General features: G+C 23.6%; 1 protein-coding gene and 1 long non-coding RNA gene across 4 annotated transcripts in view; one reads left to right on the top strand and one right to left on the bottom strand.

Moving 5' to 3' along the window:
- Positions 1-21,132, top strand: part of LOC122501963 — a 149,967-nt gene that overhangs the window by 125,322 nt on the left and 3,513 nt on the right. Inside the window, exons 4-5 of the long non-coding RNA XR_006301597.1 lie at positions 3,729-4,046; positions 6,239-6,745. This is a non-coding gene — a long non-coding RNA (uncharacterized LOC122501963). The remainder of the gene's footprint in view (positions 1-3,728; positions 4,047-6,238; positions 6,746-21,132) is intronic.
- Positions 1-21,132, bottom strand: part of LOC122501942 (atypical protein kinase C) — a 51,927-nt gene that overhangs the window by 20,438 nt on the left and 10,357 nt on the right. Inside the window, exon 1 of one of the 3 annotated variants that reach the window (XM_043611736.1) lies at positions 17,014-17,873. The exons of the other annotated variants lie outside the window; for them this stretch is intronic. Coding sequence (XP_043467671.1) covers positions 17,014-17,740 — 727 coding nt within the window. The 5' untranslated portion in view covers positions 17,741-17,873. Of the gene's footprint in view, positions 1-17,013; positions 17,874-21,132 lie in introns of those variants that run through there. 3 annotated transcript variants of the gene reach the window in all.

Below are 21,132 nucleotides of genomic sequence, written 5' to 3' on the forward strand. Positions count from 1 at the left end.
AATAATTTCACAATGAAAAAAAGTAATTAACAAACAAAAAAAAAATAAAAAAGTAATTAAACAAAAAGAATTTTTTTAACTCTGGTATCTAAACAAAAACAATAATTTCACGATGGAAAAAAGTAACTAAAAAGTAATTAGCAAACAAAAAAAATAAAAAAGTAATTAAACAAAAAGAAAAATAAGAAAGTAATTAAACAAAAATAAAAAAGTAATTAAACCAAAAAATAAAAAAAATAATTCAACAAGAAAAAAAAGTAGTTAACAAATAGAGAAACTAAAAAATAATTAACAAACAAAAAAGTAATGAAATAAGAAGACCAAACATGAAATTTACAAATAGAGAAACTGCCAGAAAAACAGACAAAATAAATACAAAAATTGAGAGATAAATAAAAAAAAATTATAACCAATTAATTTGAAAACGAAAATAAAAATAAAAATCGTAAACAAAATCGTTAAATTGTTTTTCGCGTAAAAAAATCATCGACGACGCCTTTTAAATCGAAACACATTTATAATCTGTTTACGAAAACAAATGAGAAATTCAATTGGCACGGAGTAAATCAACGGGAAAACGAAAGAACACTGACTGACACTCACAACAGAGGAGATTTTACGATAATACAATAGGATTAGTTAAAACGCTATATATCTCTTATCTCCCGATTGTAAAGTGTATTAAAAAAAATACCTTTTCTTCTATTTCGCAAATAAAACTCTAAATAAAATTCTATTCTTATTTTACCATTAAAAAAAATTTCCAATCAAGAAAATAATTCCCAAAAATAATCAATTATTCAATTCTTCATATTTAAGATTTTACGAATTTATTTTCTAGGAAATATTTCTCAGTTAAAAAGCACAGAAATTTGATGAAAAAAAATTCTCGAGTAAATTTTCTTATCACGCTTTCTTGCGAAATTCCATTGTACATTATATTATGGGGAAAAAAAAGAAGTCCGCTATACGATTTTTCCAAGACAGAGAATACTCTCTCACCATAGGATCGCCTCAAATAGATTCTATCACGTTTTCAATGAAATGGAACGTAGCAGCATTTAATCGAATATTGTCCCAAAGGAGTACAAATTTTCACTAGCGATCTTTATCAGAAAATTCGTGGATGAAAAAAAAGCGAGAGAAAAAAAACGAAAGTACAGTCAGAGGGAAAATAAAAATAGAAAAAACGAAATGTTTTCAAATCGAGGAAAATTAAATTATTCGATTTCGGTAAATTGTGAACAATAAGCAAACAAAAATGATGGTAAATAAAAACTTCGAAACGTTTATTTATATGAATTTGCATAAATGAAATCTCGTTATTTAAAAAAAAAAATAATAAATAAGTACTAAAACAAATAAAATGAAATGTAAAAATAAATAAACAAAAATTGAAAATAGAAATGAAAATAAAAATTAAAACTCAAAAATTAAATTAAAAAATAAAATTAAAAATTAAAATCAAAAATTAAAATCAAAAATAAAATTTAAAATTTACCTAAATAAAAATTAAAATCAAAAAGAAAATTAAAAATTAAAATTAAAAATAAAAAGAAAATTAAAAATTAAAATTAAAATAAAAAACTAAAATTAAAAATCAAAAAGAAAATTAAAAAGAAAATTAAAAATTAAAATTAAAATAAAAAACTAAAATTAAAAATCAGAACAAAAATTAAAAATTGTAAAAATAAAATTTAAAATCCAAAAGAAAATTAAAAATAAAAACTAATATTGAAAATCAAGAATAAAATTAAAAATAACAAATAAAAATTAAAATAAAAAATATAAATAAGAAATTAATATAAAAAATAAAAATAAATAAGAATAAGAAATAATTAAATTAAATTAATTATAGGTAAATAATACAAAATTAAAATAAAAAAAAAATAGTAGAAATTGGAAAATTTGCTAACAGGTATTGATTCTAAACATTTGCAGTAAAAAATAAAAATAGAAAAAAAATAAAAAAATAAAATCTAGTGTTGTTATTTTTTTCAAAATCCAAAAAGTAAATTAAGCTAATAGAGAAATAACTGCCGGCGATGAGGTGAGAAAGGCAAAAAAAACGATATTGGAATAAATCTCTTCCGATCCGTTTATTGAAGCAGTGAAGAAAATCTCAACTCGGCATAATGTGGCGGCATAATTGCAAAGAAAAAAAAAAGAAGAAAAAAAAAAATCCCCGTTGAATAGACGCCAAACGTTTTTCAACACCGAATAATTTGCCCCAGATTTCGAAAGCTAGGAAAGCAACTCTTAAAGAAATTTTAATGGATACTTTCCTCAAACCAAAAATCGTTCATTCAATTTTGTGTTCACAATATTTAAACTTTTCCCCTTAAAATATCGAAAAAATCGAGCGTGAATTTTTTCCCTTACAATTCACAGCGATAATTTTAATTTCCAATTATTCCCAACTTTTAAACTCTCATTTTTTTCACGAAAAACACTTTTTTCAAGTGAAACGAACCCTAACTAATGAGATAATAGATTTCTTTAAATGCCTTTGAAAAAAAATATTATCACTTCGAAGGAAGGAAAATTTATATAATATAAAAGAATAATCTTCTGCATAGCCTTCAAAATCCCAGAAGGACATTTAAACAGTTTATCATGAATTATTCCCGAGATATTACCAGAGACGACGTCGACGACGACGACTCGACGAGAGAAATAGTCAAGGAGGGCTTTGTCCAAACAATTCTGACCCTTTTATATTGACACATTTTCCCCCTTGGCTTGATTAATCATAAAAAGAGCTTCTCTACTTTTATTTAATTTCACTGTGCACTGAATTTTTATTCTCTTTCCAAATAGTAGAATAAACATAACTAATTAAATTCAAAAACAATTCAAAGCAATTTTAATGAACTATTTCTTTCTCTACTTTTATTCAACTTTACAGTACTGTAAATTTTTATTCTTTTTCTAAATAGTGGAATGAATAATAAAATAAAAAATAATTTTTATCCTTTCTATAAATAGTGGAATAAAATATAATTAATTAAATTCAAATACAAAATGAAAGAATGTTGTTGATGAAAATATCAAACATTTTTTTCTCCACTTTTATTTAAATTTTAAATTTACTGTTAATTTTTACCCTCTATTTAAATATTAGATTAAATGTAATATTAATTCAAAAAGAAAAAAGTTTTTTTTAATGAAAATAGTAAATATTTTTTCTCTACTTTTATTTAATTTTACGGTAGGTACACTAAATTTTTATTCCCTTTTTAAATATTAGATTAAATACAAATAATTAAATTCAAAACAAAAAAAATTTTCTTTCAATGAAAATAAATATTTTTGTGAATTTCAAACTCTGAATTTTGTAAATAAAAAATTTATCTACTAAAAATATGGCAAATAATAAATTTAATTATGAAACGAATTTTTTTATATTGCAATAAAAATATATTGGTGAAGTTCACAACGTTTATAATCAACGATTTAGAAGAGAAAATATTTCTCTATTTAAATTTTTATATATTTTTCTATAAAAAATGTTTCGCATAGATTTTTTGTCAAAAAAATTTGTAAACAAAACTTTTTATTATTTTCAGCATGAAAAATATTTTTTTCTTTTCAAACGTGAGCTTCGCCGATGTATAAATAAAAAAAATTAAAAAATTAAAATAAAATGAAAATAGTAAAGAAAAAAAAGAGAACAGTAAAATTGACAAATTTTCCTAAATGATATTAATGATTCTAAACATTTACAGTAATTTTGGAGAATTAACAAGAAGATGTTCGTCACCCTTGGAAAATGTGGATCATCATCAACTTCACCACAAAAGGAATAGAAAAGAAGAAAAAAAAAGTCACCCTTGCCAAGTGATCAAAATCCGATTACTCAAATACAGCAGTCGAGATAATAGCTACAGAGGGGCGCAAATAGACGAAAAACAAAACAGGACCTAATAAAACAGAGTTCGACAACAAAAAAGAAGGGAAAAAGTTTAAAAATAGGTTTTCTAGCTGACCTGAATTTGAAATCAACTGGGCTTTCAAGAGGAATTCGACTTTTTTTCCACCCTCAGGTTCGTATTCGACCGGGGAACGAATGTTGACATTCTCTTGTGATATATTAAATAAATTATCATATTTTTGCCAAATCGAATGAATTCATCATTTGGAAAACATGCTTCTTTGAATATTGCATAAAGTTCTCAATTGATGGTACTACTTTGGTTTCAATTACAAATTACAGGCTTTGCACTCGTCAATTAATTGAAAAAAAAGTATCAAAAAATATTTGTAATTATTTTCGAGAAAATTGAACTGTTTTCAAAAAAATTTCATTAAATAATTTTTCCAAAATCTAATTTTTTTCAGTTTCTAAATTAAATTATTCAAAATTTCGACAGAATTGGCAAATTTAAATATTTATTTTATTTATTTATTCATTTGAATATGAAAAATTTTAATTAAATAATTTTTGAAAAATCTCATTTTTTTCAGAGTTTCTAAATTAAATTATTCAAAATTTCGACAGGGTTGACAAATTTGAATATGAAAAATTTTAATTAAATAATTGTTTAAAAATCTAATTTTTTTCACAGTTTTTAAATTAAATTATTCAAAAATTTCGACAAAGTTGGCAAATTTGAATATAAATCCTTAAAATTTTTTTATTTCTGAAAATAATTTATTTATTGAAGAACTATCGCAAAATTCTTACCATTTAAATTATTTAACGAATAATTTTACTTAAAAAATTTAATACTTAAATTTTCTCAAAAAATACTTAAAATATTTTACTTAAAAACAAAATTTTACTCAAAATTTTACTTTCATTTTACTTAAAAATCCTACTTACGAAAAATAATTGAATTTCAAAGGGTTTTAAAGTGAAATTTTAGAAAATCTATTTCTAAATAATTTTCATTAAAAATTCAGTTCATTATTATTATTATTATTATTATTATTATTATTATTATTATGCAAATTACAAAATTTTTTATTTACAAATATAAATTTTTAAATAATTTTATAATCAAAATATAAAAAATTCACTTATCAAGTACATAATTAATTATTATTGTTTATATTTTCAAAAATTTCAATATAATTCTTTGCAAAAATTAAATTATTTTCGTAAATAATAACATTCTTCGGAAGAATTCAATTAAAATCAACAAAATTTTAATAAAAATTTCTCGAAAGAATTCAATTATTTTCTAAAATTTTAATAAATCCTTCGAAACAATTAAATTATTTTTTGAAATAGTAAAATCTTTGCAAAAATTCAGTTATTTTCAACAAAATTTTATTAAAATTCAATAATTAAATGTTCAATTTCAATTATTAAGAAACACGATTAATTTAAAAACTTGAAAGAAATTTTTCATAAAATTTAATTACTTTCAAAATTTTCAAATAAAATTATTAAAGAAACTCTATTATTTTGAAAAAATTGAAAGAAATTCCTCAAAAGAATTAAATTACGATATTTTTTCAATCAATTATTTTCAAATTTTTTGAACAAAATTCTTTGCAAAAATTCAATTAAAAACAACAAAATTTTAATAAAAATTTCTCGAAAGAATTCAATGATTTTCTAAAATTTTACGAAAGAATTCAATTATTTTATAAAATTTTAATAATCCTTCAAAACAATTCAATTATTTTTTGAAATAGTAAAATCTTTGCAAAAATTCAGTTATTTTCAACAAAAATTTAATAAAATTCAGTAATTAAATGTTTAATTTGAATTATTAAGAAACACAAATATTTTAATAAATTCTTCGAAACAATTCAATTACTTTTTTAAATAGTAAAATATTTGCAAAAATTCAGTTATTTTCAACAAAATTTTAATAAAATTCAATAATGAAATGTTCAATTTGAATTATTAAGAAATTCAATATTTTAAAAACTTGAAAGAAATTGTTCATAAAATTCAATGACAAAATTTAGATTAAATTAATTCAGTAAAATTTGAATTACAGATTCTAATAATAAAATTCAAATAAAATTTTTAATACATTAATAAAACAAAGTGAATATGTGATTCCAGAATTTATGATTATTCTGAATAAAATAATTTTTTTTCTCTTCAACTATTAGTGAATTTAAAGTAGCGTGAATTTTCAAAAAAAGAAAAAAGTAGCTTTTCGTCGTACAAATCTAAAAAAAAATAGTAAAAAAGTAGTAAGTAGTAAATTTTAGTAGACGAGTGCAAAGCCTGCAATTATTTCGGAATCACTCAACCTTTTATTTTCCGTTTCAGGTCGAGTCATTTCAAGAAGAGCCCAGAATTTTAGAGTCTCGGGAAAATCCGATTTTTCGCCAAATTCGACGAATTTCAACAGAAATAAACTATTCAAGTTTCAAGAGGAAGAAAACTCCAAGGCCTTATTTTTGTTTTCAGTTGCAAAATATACAAAAATAGCTTTCAGTGCACAGTGAAGATGACAACGACGAAGTAGATGATGATGATGATGATAGTTTGTGGATGTTAATTGTACGGGGGCTTAGGTGGCAAGCCATTACCGTTAATCTGCTAACTCGGGTCAATAGGCTGCTGCTACACACGATATTCCTTACATGCACCTAGGATGGCAACACATTATAACCACCTGACAGTAACACATAACCGAACAGCAGCCAAGAAGAGCTTAAAGTGCATTTTGAGGTTGTTTACCTACGCATATATGCACACACATTCCCCACGTGTCAACCTTCACACTTATATAAGGTTCCAAGCAAGCAATTGGATCCTGAATTTGTCAACTTGGTAAGCCGAGAGAGAGAGAGAGAGACCGCGAGACGTGATAATAAACTTCTCACACATCCACAAGAATAGATATTATAAAGACATCAATCTACCGTCAATTTATATTCCGCCAAATGCCTTCTCTCAATTCCAGAAGTAGAAATCTAAAACATTTCAAGGATGAAAAAATTGTTCTTTAATAATTGTTCAGAGAGAATTTTTCCTTTCGAGAAAATAATAATTGCCACAAATATTTAATTTTATTTTTCCCTGACTTTTCTCTGACTTCCAGAGAAAATTTTCACTTGTTCCCTGACCCTAAAGAATATTCTGATTCACTCTAAAAATTATTAAATACTCAGAAAAATGTTCTATTACATTTATTTACAAATTTCTTCAAAAGCAAAATTATTCGAAAACTTCAATAACTTCGTTTTTAAATAAATATTTAATCATTATTATTTTTCCATAGGAAATAAAATTCTTTAAAACATTTAAATTCAAACCTTTTTGAAAATCAACAACTTATAAGAATATTATTACAAAATTTTTCAAAAAAAGTCAATTATTTACAAAAACCCTAATAAAATCCTTCGCAAGAATTCAATTGTTTTCATAAATAAAAAATCAAATTCTTCGAAATAATTCAATTATTCTCAAATTTTTTGACATAATTCTTTGCAAGAATTCAATTAAAAGCAACAAAATTTTAATACAAATTTCTTAAAAGAATTCAATTATTTTCTAATATTTTAATAAACCTTTCGAAACAATTCAATTATTTTTTAAAATAGTAAAATCTTTGCAAAAATTCAGTTACTTTCAACAAAATTTTAATAAAATTGAATAATTAAATGTTTAATTTGAATTATTAAGAAACCCAAATATTTTAAAAACTTGAAAGAAATTGTTCATAAAATTAAATTATTTTCAAAATTTTCAAATAAAATTACTAAAGAAACTCCATTATTTTGAAAAAATTGAAAGGAATTCCTTAACAGAATTTATTTAGGACTTTTTTAAAATTTTAATAAAATCCTTCGCAAGAATTCAATTATTTTCATAAATAATAAAATTCTTCGAAGGAATCCAATTATTTTCTAAAATTTTAATAAATCCTCTGAAACAATTCAATTATTTTTTGAAACAGTAAAATCTTTGCAAAAATTCAGTGATTTTCAACAAAATTTTAATAAAATTGAATAATTAAATGTTTAATTTGAATTATTAAGAAACCCAAATATTTTAAAAACTTGAAAGAAATTGTTCATAAAATTCAATTACTTTCCATCAAAAATAAAATTATTAAAGAAACTCCATTATTTTGAAAAAATTGAAAAGAATTCCTGAAAAGAATTAAATTAGAATTTTCGGTAATTAATTTTTAAATCAATTTTTATTAGAAAATTATAGAAGAATTCAATTATTTAAATTAAAAAATAAATAATTTATTGAATAATTGAATGTTTGTTAAAATTGAATTCTCGTAAAGAATTTTATCATCAAATTTTTAAATAATTGAATTCTTTTGACAAATTTTAATAAAATTTTTAAGAATAATTACATTTTTCGAGGAATTCGATTAAAATTGAATAAAAAATAATTAAAATCCTGCGATGAGTTTTATTATTTATGAAAATAATTAAAATATTCCCGAGAATTTTATTAAAATTTTTCTAAAATAATTGAATTTCGGAGAAGAATTTTATTATTTTGCAACGAATTTTATTTAAGTTTATAAAAATAATTGAATTTCGGTGAAGAATTTTATTATTTATAAAAATAATTGAATTCCTGAAAAGAACTTTGTTAAATTTTTTAAAAATAATTGAATTCTTGCGATTAATTTTATAAAAATCTTTTTAAACAATTGAATTCCTGAGAAATTTTGACAAGAATTTTATTAAAATTTTTAAAAATAATTGAATTTTGAAGAAGCATTTTAATATTTATATAGATAATTGAAATTTTGACGAGAATTTTTTTAAAATTTTTGAATATAATTGAATTTCTGCGAAGAATTTTTATAACTTATGAAAATAATTGAATTTCTGGAATCATTTGTAACTTGTAATTTGAAAAATTAAATTATTTAAAAAGAAATTATTGTCACAATTAGAAAAAGTTTAAAGTTTTGTATTCAATTCGTAGTAATTTTTATAGTTTATGAGGCAAACAAAAAAAACATTAAAAAAAAGACAAATTTTCAAATAAAGTAAAAAGAAAAATTGTCGCAAAATTCTGAGAGAAATTTTTGAAAATAAAAAATAAAACGAAAATAAACCATGAATGAACACGGTGTAGAAAGAGATATTTAATAAATGTCAGAATCAATAAACTGTCAATGTGACATTTATTAAAAATCGATAAACAATCTTTTAGAAAAATGAAATACTGAATATTCGTTTATACAGCGGATTTAAACTTCTTGGTTTATTCAATACAGTTTAAAATCACACCTATTTAATCCATGCTATTTTATTCAATATCCGTCAGTAGAAATCAAATTAACCAGAATATAACAGTTACACAAATATTCTTCTTCCCTTTCAATTTATTTGCTACTATTTTCATTTTTTTAATAAAAAAACTTATTTATTCTACTTTTTTATCCAGTCAATTTGAAATGTCACAAATTCTGTTTAGCTAGAAAAAAATTTAATCTTTTCCAAAAAAAGAAATTTTTTCTCTTTATAGAGTGAAAAAATATGATCCTGATTCAAATAAACGAAAATTATTTAATTCTTCAAATTAAATTTTGATTACAATAATTTTGCGCCACGTCTCCAAAAAAATGATTATAAAGTTTTTTGAATGTAAAATTAAGATTTTAAACTTTTATTGCAAGCAGTTATTTATTTCGCTATTTTATATTATTTATTAATTTATTTTATAATTTATTATTCGAACAAAATTCAAATGAAAATTTATTATTCAAATAAAAAATGTTCATTTGAATATGTTCAAAACTTGTAGATCATTAAAAAATTACTATCCAGATAAAAAAAAATGTTTTTGCAAAACAAATTAAAAAAGAAAACAGTTCGAGATAAATTTTAAATTCACTAAAAACAGCGATTTTCAAATTAATTTTTTTTATTACAATAATTATAATAATTTTGCGTCCCGTATCAAAAAAATTAATTGAAAAGTTTGTTGAATGTAAAATTTTCGTTTTTATCTTTTATTACAATCAGTAATAATTCAATTATTTATATATTAAATATTTATAATTATTTTTCAATTTATTTTACTAATTAAATAATTAACTAATTAATTAATTAACTAATCATTTAATGATTTATTAAAAAAATATTCTCCATAAAAAATATTTCGTTCATTTGAACACGTTCTAAATTTGCAGATCATGAAAAAATTACCATCCAGATAAAAAAAAGTTTCTTATCAAGAAAATTAAAAAAAAATAGTTCGAGATAAATTTAAAACTCCCCCAAAAGCAACGATCTTCAAAAGAAAAATTTCAAAATCCAAGGAAGATAACTAGCATAAAAAAATATTGAGAAATAGAAGTAATCGATGCGAAAGCCGCAAATTTCAGGTAAAGCTTTATTTCCTCTTTTCGAAAAAAATCCAATCAACTATTTCCACGGTTTCCTGAAACAAAAAGCACCTGGCTTATATATATTTAGATAAAATTGCAAAAGCCCCAAGTGGAAAAAAAAGAGAGAGAGAGAGAGAAAGAGGGAAGAAAAGTCGAAGCTCTCGGAACTATAATTAAACTCGGATGTTCTAAAGTGTTTTCCCATCAAAGGCACACAGCTATATATACTCAATATCAGTTACTGTATAGGAAGAAAATCTCACAGTATAAAATTTGCTGAAAAAGCAACTGAAACTTGAGGCTGGATTCAGGCCAAAAATCTTACACTACTCCACTTAATTAGTTAATTATCGTTAACTCAGCAATCCCTTTATGTTTACACAAAGAAACTAAAATCAATAAAACTATTATATATATATATTACACAAGAAGAAATTTCCTTTTGTTTAAGAAAAGAAAACTTTGTTATTATGACGATGAATTCACTTGGTCAAGAATAATTTTACCCTACATTTTATTCTACAGCTTTCAAAAAAAAAAAGAGAAAAAAACATGTCTTTTGTAAAGCTTCTTAGCTTAACGCAAGTGCAAATCAATACAAAAGCGAATATTATTTTCTCGATAATTTTATAGTTTATAATTCCCGACAATATGGAACAAAAGAATATTTCAACTTTTATATAGACAAATATACAATATTTATGGACAATTACACAAAATCTTTTAAATTTTACGACAAGTAAAATATACTTTTATCTACATTTTTTTATTCTTTTTCCTTCTCTTCATTTATCAGAAAAATAAAAAATTTAAAAACTCTTGGAAAACATTCCAAAAACATGAGAAAGCATTTTTCATGTACGAATTGAATTAACATAAAATTATATAAATCACATCCCTTCGAAAATTCATAAATATAGGTCGAATGTAAATTATGAATTTATTTTACTCTGGAAAGTAAATTTATCATTTCTTTGATAGACTCGCGTGTCATTTTCTTCATCGCAAAGAAAAAAAAATACAATTTCGTAACAAGCAACAATTTTTTTTTTTTTAACGGAAATAAATATATTTCAATATAAAAGGAAATGAAATTTATAAGATGAATAAGATTTTATAAGATGAGAAAAAAAACCTATAAAAGGGAAAAAGACTTCATAGGAAGAAAAAATCCATAAAAAAGTAAAAGACTTCATAAAATGAAAAACTTCTGAAAAAAAAGAATAAAACCGAAAAAAAATTTATGAAGTAAAAAAACTTTGTGTAGGGGAAAGAAATTATAGGATGGAAAGAAATTGCATTAAAAAAACAGGGTTGCCGCAAAAATTTGATTTTCTCTGACTCTTCCCTGATTTACGGACAGAATTTCGATTTTTTTCCTGAACCAAAAGATTTTGATTTGAGCTAAAAATTATTAGAGAAAAAAATGTTTCTCCGAAATGTTATTTAAAATAAATATTTAATTATTATTTTTCCACAGAAATTAAGATTTTATTCAAATTCGATTATTTATTAAAATTGCAAACACTTCAAAAATTCATGTTAAAAAATTTCTCAACTTTTCAATGAATGAAATATTTTGTTTCTAAAGTTTTGAACTTTCAAATGAACGCCGATATTTTTTTTTCACTACTTTTAATTTGTATTTTGTTAAAAAAATACCTATTTTTACATAAAGAAAATTAATTTTCAACTAAATAAATGTTTAATTTACAGAATCAGAAAGTTTTGAACTTTTAAATACATAAATAAAATTTTTTATCTGCATAAAAGTTATTAAAAACTACTAACAAGAAAAGGGGAAAAAATTCAAATGAAATATTTACTTGGTTAAGAATTAATTTTTTTAATAATGCATAATAATTTTTTTGCAAATAAAATATCAATTAGGAGAAGTAAAAATCGTCCTTCATTTTAACGTTCAAAACTTTAAGAACATGAATTTACATTTTTGTAATTTTTGAAAATATTTAGATAGAAAAAATTTCGTTCATTTGAACGTTAAAAATTTCGTTGGTCATGTTCACAACAATTATAATCAACGATTTAGAAGAAAAAATATTTTTCTGTTTCAATTTTTATATATATTTTTGTACAAAAAAAAAAATGTTTTGCATAATTTTTTCATCAGTAATTTGAAAATGAATTTACAAACAAAACGTATTTTTGTTTAAAAAAATGTTTTGCATAATTTTTTCATGAATAATTCGAAAAGGAAAAATTTCTATATAAAACATTTTATCATTTTTGTCAAAAGAAATATTTTTTTCACTCAATACAATTTTTTTTAATACAATTTTTTGCCACAGTTGAAAATTTTAGTGAAACAATAATTTCTCGCTATAAATATTTTCAAAAATTACCGTTTGCATTAAAAATAAAAAACGCAATTAAAATTTTATAAATTATTTGAAACTTTATTAATTTTAAATTCGCGTAGCAATAATTTTGCAATAAAAAATTTAATTTGAAGAAGAAATAAATAAATTTCGTTTATTTGAACGTTCAGAACTTTCGAGGAAGGAAAATTCAATTATTTTTCGAATTTTTATGTAAAATTATTCCCAAAATAGTTAAAAATAATTTGTAATTTAATTTCGAAAATTAAATTATCTAAAATAAATTCAGTTTCATATTCTGTAAAATAATTCGGCTATTGGTAGAAGAAAATGAAATTTAAGATTTTGTATAAAACTTCGTGGTGACTTCAAAATTTATAGAAAATAAATCAGGAATTAAATGTTTCTAATATTTTTGTTATTTAAATATTAATATTTTTTCTGCACAGAAAAAACCAGGAATTTTGTTCATCACTTCCAGAAATTTAATTCTTTTTCCATTTTTGATAAAAGATTTTCCATTCTCTGATTTTTCCCTAAATTCCCTGCTTTCCCTGAAATGTGGTAACTCTGAAAAATTACAAATAGATGAGTAATTAAAAAAAAATCGCGATATTCTGAAAGAAGAAACAATTTTTTCCTCGATGCATTAGTGAGAAAAAATAATAATTGGTCAATTAAGACATATATAATAACAGTTGGCAATAAAAGAAAAAAAGTAGTCGGAAAAAAGCGATGAAGACAAATGGTAAAAAAATTGATAAAAAATTCTAAATGTTACACGGATATTTGGAAGCAAAAAAAAAGGAGGAAAAAAAATGAGGACAAAAGTGGATATTTCAGAGTTGGAGTAGAGATATAGAAGACGATATGACAAATGGGTGTGGGAGGGAATCAAATGACATCCTTGATGACAACGGTTTCAAGTTGCCACTACGTGCTCAAATAGCGGAATGAGCATTCGAAAGAGAAATGCAGAACAAAAGGGTGTTGCTTTAAGTTGACTATGACTGCCGGTGTGACATTAACGATTAAATTCTATTTATCACTTTACACCAAAAGCTTTTGTGGGAGTCGTAAGTCGGACCCATGAAAAGGAACAATGAAAACCACGTGCTCGCAAAATACATGGATTACGCTCATCAAATAGATTAAGGGGTATTATCTTTTATCAACCTTGAAATTTCCCACATTACTGTATTGTCATAAACAATTTTCATTCTCTTTTCAACGTATTCCATTAAAAAAAAATTTTCAAGCATATTTTTTTATTTAAAAAAAAATCTACTAATTTTTCCCCCCTCATAATTTACTGTCTGGATTTGTTTAATAATTTCAATTCCTCTAGAGAAAGTTTTTGTATTTTTACGCTACATAAAAAATTATTTACCATACAAAATAGAAACAAAAAATTTTTTTTCTAAAAAAATTATTTTCTAAAAGAAAATTGTTTAACAATTATCTTTTGGTAATAAATTAAAAAAATAATTATTAATCAACTAAATGAATTCGATAAAGAATTAAAAAAATATGGAAAACCTAATTTCAAAATCGATAAATTCAATATTTCAGAATTTCGATAGGAGAAAAAAAAATTGCTGACGCGTCACTTTAAGAAAATTTCCTCTTTTCATCATTCAAGATCCAATACCAATAAATATTATCCACAAATGACAAATATCTCTTCATTGTTATATGATCAGAAAAATGAGTTTGGCTAAAATCCATCAAATACAGCGAACAATCTTTCTCATTCATTGTACATTTTTCTTTACAATCGTGAAATAAGAGAAAAAGAAGCGAAAAAATTAAAGACAGATTTCTTTAGACTAAAAACACGTTTTTTTCTCTCTCAATAAACAAGATTATTTGACTTGAGACTCAGACAAAATTCTTTGGAATTAAATAAGATTTATTTCCACAATTCAATTTAATTCCAGAATTCAGAAAAAAGACATTGAAAAAAGTATAGTGAATTAAATTAAAGAATCTCTCTTCAATTTGTTTTTTTTTAATTTAATTTTTATTTTCAAATGACACAAAAATATTCAGCAAGTTCTCTAAATGTAAAAAGATTCTCTAGGTAAATATCAATTTAAATTGTTAATAAATAAACAAATTGACATATATAAACTACTTGAATAAAATATTATTTAAAGATGTTTTTATCAATAGAGAAATTATAAAAGAAAAAAATAATTGAAGAGACTGCTTGAATTTTAAAAAAATTCCACAAACATTAAAGATTTCTTTAAATTCAAAAATCCCTTTATAATTTAAATTTCTTTGAAAATTTTTCTTTTCAAAATATTTTTCAATAGAGAAGAAACTTTTTTAACTGGCAAAAAGAAAATGCTATTGATCAAATAATAATTACTTTACATCAAAGTAAAATTCTTTTCGATCTCAAAAAATGTAAGTCAAGAATATTATCGCAAAAGAAAAAAAAATTTTGTAAGTAATTAGCAAGTATTGTTCTCTCTTAGACTTTTGTATTTAAAATTATTGCAAAGTTTCCTTTACATAAAAACTGGAAATTAATTTAAATTTTAAATTTCCAAACTCGATGTCTCTATAAATTTTTGTTTGTCTTTGTTCAAATGAGAGCGAAATTCATTTCATTTTTATTACAATAATTTTGCTGCAGTATCGAAAAAACTAATTTTTCCCTCTAATCAGAAATTTTCTAAATATAAAATTTGAGTTTTTAACTTTATTCTAAACAGTAATTTATGAAAATATTTTTACCAATAAAGATTTCGTTCAACTGAACGTTCAAAATTCATGGATCCTGAAACTTTTGAACGTTCAAATTAACGAAATATTTTTTATTAATATTTTCTTAAATTACTGACTTGAATAAAAATTATTTAAAATTTATTGTTTTCATTTAGAAACTTTATAATTAATTTTAATGACAGTAACGCTAAATTATTGTAAAAAAAATTTTTTTAAAGGAGAAAAAAATAATTTTCATTCATTTTGTACATTCAGAACTTGTGGATCATATTTTTCCAGTAAATTATTTTTTTTTTTTGAACGTTCAAATGAACGAAATTTATTTTCTATTGTAAATATTTTTATAAATTACTGACTGTAATAAAAATTAAAAATTTATTCTTTTCATTAAAAAAAACTTTACAATTAATTTTAATGATAGTGACGCAAAATTATTGTAATAAAATTTTAATTTAAAGAATTGACTGCAATAAAAATTAAAAATTTATGGTTATCATGTAGAAATTTTTTTCTTTTATACATTAAATTTTTATTGCAATGAACCTTCGAATGAACGAAATGTTTTTTATTATAAATATTTTCACAAATTACTGACTGTAATGAAAATTAAAAATAAATAGTTTTCATTTAGAAACTTTATATTTAATTTTAATGCCAGTCAGTAGTTTATAAAAATATTTCATTATTTCATTAGAAATTTAATTTACAGAAGAAAAAAAAATTTCGTTCATTTGAACGTTGAAACGAATGAAATTTATTCTTTTCTTCTCCAAATTAAATTTTTTACAATAATTTTGCGTCACTGTTGTTAGAATTAATTATAATATTTCTAAATAAAAACTATACATTTTTTTATTGTTTCCTACAGTCAGTAATTTATGAAAAGATTTACAATAAAAAATAAATTTCGATCATTTGAACGTTCAAAAAAATAAATTACTGGAAAAAAATCCTCCACAAGTATTGAACGTTCAAATAAACGAAATATTTTTTCTTAATAATATTTTCTTAAATTACTGACTGTAATAAAAATTAAAAATTTATGGTTTACATTTAGAAACTTTATAATTAATTTGAATGACAGTAACGCTAAATTATTGTAATAAAAAATTTTTTTTAAATGAGAAAAAAATAAATTTCGTTTATTTCAACTTTCAAATGAGGAAAATTAATTTTTTGTTCTATAAAAAAAAATTTTTATTACAATGGACGTTCAAAATGAACGAAATATTTTATAAATATCTTCATAAATTACTAACTTTATTAAAATTTTGAATAAAAAAACTAAGAAAAACAATTTTTATAGAAAAATATATAAAAATTGAAAAGAAAAAGAAGAAAAAAATTTTCCGTGTCATTTAAAACTTTAAATTGATTTTTATTTACTTTTTTGGAAATTAAAGATCGAAAAGCTATCCCAAAAATTATTTTTATACAAAAATATATAGAAAAATATTTCTTCTTTTGAATCGTTTGTTATTTGGCCAATGTAATTAAAAAAAGTTTCTTCTTTCAGTAATGAAAAAAAATTCACACGTAAGTTTAGATTGATTCTATGGATAGAGGAGAAAAATATCTAAAAATAGATTGATTTTATGGAGATAAATGTCTAGAAAAAAAGGGAGAATTCTCATACGTGAAAAACATACCCCATGTGATATCATTGAACCAAAATTGCGAAGCGGACGAGCCACCATGTTCAGTGACAAAGGAGGGGAGCGAGTGACCTGTCTCACTTGAAGGATAAGGTCCATGAACAAGACATCCAGTTGATCCAGGTCTTAAAAGACGATTATTCGATGCATAAATAACGTCCGCACTACTCATATCCTCAAATTCAGTCTCCGAAATATCATCATCTCCATCGTCGCGCAATAATTTAATTCTGGAAGACGTTTGCACAAGCACATCTCTTGGATCATCGTGATGAATATAACTATTAAGATGAATTGGCTGTTCATATTCCGCCGAATCACTGCCAGGCGATGGACTAAAATTACTAGTACCCGGCCTCGGCTGTATATCCCTAGGGAACACGTGGATCCCACCCGAGGGTCCTTCCAAATTCGTTGGCAGAGTTCGCCGTTCAGCGGCAGCGGCAACAGCGGCGGCAGCCGCCGAATATGAATAAAACGATCCACCCTGAATCATTCGACTCGATGGTGGATCTTCGCCAACACCAACACCACCACCACCGACACCACTAGCTTCCAATTCGCCTTGAACTTGCAGAGTTGACGAGCCTTGCAGTGAATCAAGTGTCTGATACTGTTGGGGTTGTTGCTGAAGTTGATGATGAATGGCTTTATCCTTGTCACGACGAGGTGACCGACCCCTGTCCCCGACGGAAGTTGCGCTCCAGTAGCCCCACGCCATTATTTTGCCTGTGTGCTGCTCAAGGTCTGCGAAAAATCACGTGTAAAAATCGACTAACAAAAAAAAGAACACAACAGATTATTTACGCAAAATAAAAAAAAACCGGTGACGGATCAATAAATGTTTTTTTCACTCCCAGAAAAGAATTTTTCTGCTTTTTCTATTTTTTTCCAACTATCACAAACACGAGAAATGAATTTTTGATCGGACTCGCCCTCTTTCGTCCTGGATTCCTCGAGTAACAGATGATTCACGATGAATCCAATGAATTGGACCACCGCAGTTGTGGATATTGACTGCAGCAGAATTGTTACTGCCGCCGCCCGGCTCACGCTACCACCAAGGCAATCCCGGAGAGCGCAAACGCCAAAACATTTCTATCCTTGTTGCTTGATGGAACTTTCCCCGGTTCTTGGTCTTCCTCGCTCCTTGATAAACCCCCAACGCAAACACCAACAAAAAGTGGGCATATAACACTCTCCCTTGGATCTCTTTCGTTGTCCACCACCACCTCCTCCCTCTCCTGATAAAACGTGGTTTACAATTGTTTCACCAACTAGGTAGTAGGCCACCAGGTATTTCACTTTGCGTTACACACCAAACAATCTCCATACGAGGCGTTCTCTAATTCCATTTTTTAATCAATCTTCCGAAAATTTTTCTGTTATTAAAACCATTTCTTTCCTAAAACTGCAAAAAATTCCAGAAATGAATTCTTTTTTTCTAATTTTATATAAGCCAATGGAATAAAATGAGGGAACAATTCCCCGGGTGAGAGACAAAACAGAGTAAAGCCGGGATGTGTCAATGATTTTTTCCGGAAAGGACTCAGGCGTGGCTCTTCCTCTCAATCACTCTCAGCAACAATAAACCTTTTTTTTCCACCGAATTCTTCACAATTCCACAATAATTCGATTATTTTAATTCCTATTTAAACAATGATTTTCGTAAATAAAAATCAATTTTCCCACAAATGGATTTTTTCCTAACAGTAAATATTATTCGAAATATTCTCCTGGCTGAAATTTTAAATCCAAATTGACTATTTCAAGAGTCGAAAGTCGCATTTTTTGAAAATGAGTCAACAAAATCGTATCTTTGAAATGTAATTGAAAATTTTATTCGAAAACTTTTCCCCACTAGAAAATATTATTCGAAATATTCCCTTGGCTGAAATTTTAAAACCAAATTTACTATTTCAAGAGTCAAATTTCGCATTTTTTGAAAGTAAAAAAAAATCGCTTTCTTTGAAAATTAGTTGAAAAATTTTATTCCAAAATTCTCTTCCCACCAGGAAATATTTTTCGAAATATTCTCTTGGCTGAAATTTTAAACCCAAATTAACTATTTCAAGAGTCGAAAGTCACAGTTTTTGAAAATAAATCGAAAAAAGTCGCTTCCTTTCAAAAATTAAATGTTATTTGCTTCAAATTCTGAAATTATTGGTTTAAATAAAATTTTTTGAGTCAAAATAAAAATTATTAGATTCAAATAAATTTTATTTGTATAAGTATTTAATACTTATTTTATAATAATCGATTATTTGAATTAAATAAATATTTTTCAGCATGACTTCTAAATACTATAAATCAAACATTCAATAATTTTTATAAATAAATATTTAAATACTTATTTTTTTCACAAAAATTACAATTATTTCAATTTTAATTTCAAAACTTTCTGAAATTTAATCACTACATACTAAAAATGACAACTGGAACCCTTCCAAAAATTAAATTAAATTCTACAATTTTTAAGAAGACAGATTATTTTTAATAATTTTCCGAAAGTCCTTCGAGAATTCAATTAATTCAGCACAAAAATTAAATCTTTTATAATAATCGTAACGACAAATCTTGTTTTTCACTCTTTTATTAATTAAGGTGAATAATTGAAAATTTATAATCGAAAATATTGAAAATAATTCAATTGATTTTTAAAAACCCACAATAAAAAAAAATTCTTAAAATTTATATTCAAAAAATATTAAATAAATTTTGAAAGATAACAAATTTTCTAATTATTTAAAATTGAAAAACTTGTAAATAATTAGTAATTTAGTACAAAAAATGTTAAATAACATTTTGTAAACAAATAAATATAATGAATTGAAATTTAGTAAAATCTTTAAGAAATAATTTTATTTCTCAAAAGAATTTTCGAAAAATATTAAAAAATAATCAGGTTTTTGAAAAATTTTAATTGCAGATATAAAAATACAAGATTTTTCCAAAAATTTAAATGATAAAATCTGAAAAAGTAGATTTTTTAAAAAAGTTTCTTTAACTTTTCTCGAAAATAATTCATTTTTAAAAATTATGCTTAAAAATTCTAAAAATTAGTTTTTCAAAAATAGTGTAATGGAATTTTTTCGAAAATAATTGAATTTCTTAAAAGAATTTTTGGACGATTTAAAAATAAATTTTTTGAAGAATTTCAATTAAAAGTTTTTAAAATTAATGATTTTTCAAAGATTTTAATTAAAATTTTTTTAAAAAATTAGACTTTTTCAAAAAAATGTTAATTAGAGCTGTGCAAAATAATTCGAACCGAACTGTTCGAATTTTTTCGCCTAGTTCGAATGTCGAAAATTCGACATTCGAGTTAGCCTAGTTCGAATGTCGAAAAACCGACATTCGAACTAGCCCAGTTCGGATGTCGAATATTCGACATTCAAGTTACTACAAAATTCGAACCGAACCGAGTTGTGTTCGGTTTTAGTACGCTAAAATGTCGAATTCTAAAATTCGACATTTCAGCGCCCCAAAACCGAACTAAACTCGGTTCGGTTCGAATTTTGCACAGCTCTAATGTTAATGTAATTATTTTTTGTACCTAGATATTTGCATTTTCGAAAAAATGAAATTAAAAATTTTGAAAATAATTGAATTTTAATTAAGCATAAAAAAAAACCTCTAAGAATTATTTTTTCGAAAGTATTTCAATTTTTACTATCTTTTTTTGAAGTTAATTTTCAATATAATTTACATTTCAAAATTTTCATTTAAAAATTGTTCATTCAAATTTTTGAGAATTCAATATTATTTTTAGAATTTGCTATTAAAATTCTTTGGAATATTTGAATTTTCAAAAATATGTAAAATCGAAAATATTGGAAATAATTGAATTTCAAAGAATATACCTAATGAAAAAAAATTCTAAGGAATTAAGTTTTTCGATAATATTTTAATTAAATTTTTTTGAAGCTAATGATTAATAATAATTTATATTTTCCAAATTTTCATTCGAAAATTATTCACTGAAATTTTTGAGAATTCAATATTATTTTCACAACTTACTATTAAAATTCTTCGAATATTTAAAATTTTGAAAATATATAATTAAAAATATTGAAAATAATTGAAATCATTGAATTTAAAAAAATTATAACA

Source organism: Leptopilina heterotoma, unplaced genomic scaffold (assembly GCF_015476425.1).
Source record: "Leptopilina heterotoma isolate Lh14 unplaced genomic scaffold, ASM1547642v1 Lhet_219, whole genome shotgun sequence".
NCBI lineage: Eukaryota > Metazoa > Arthropoda > Insecta > Hymenoptera > Figitidae > Leptopilina > Leptopilina heterotoma.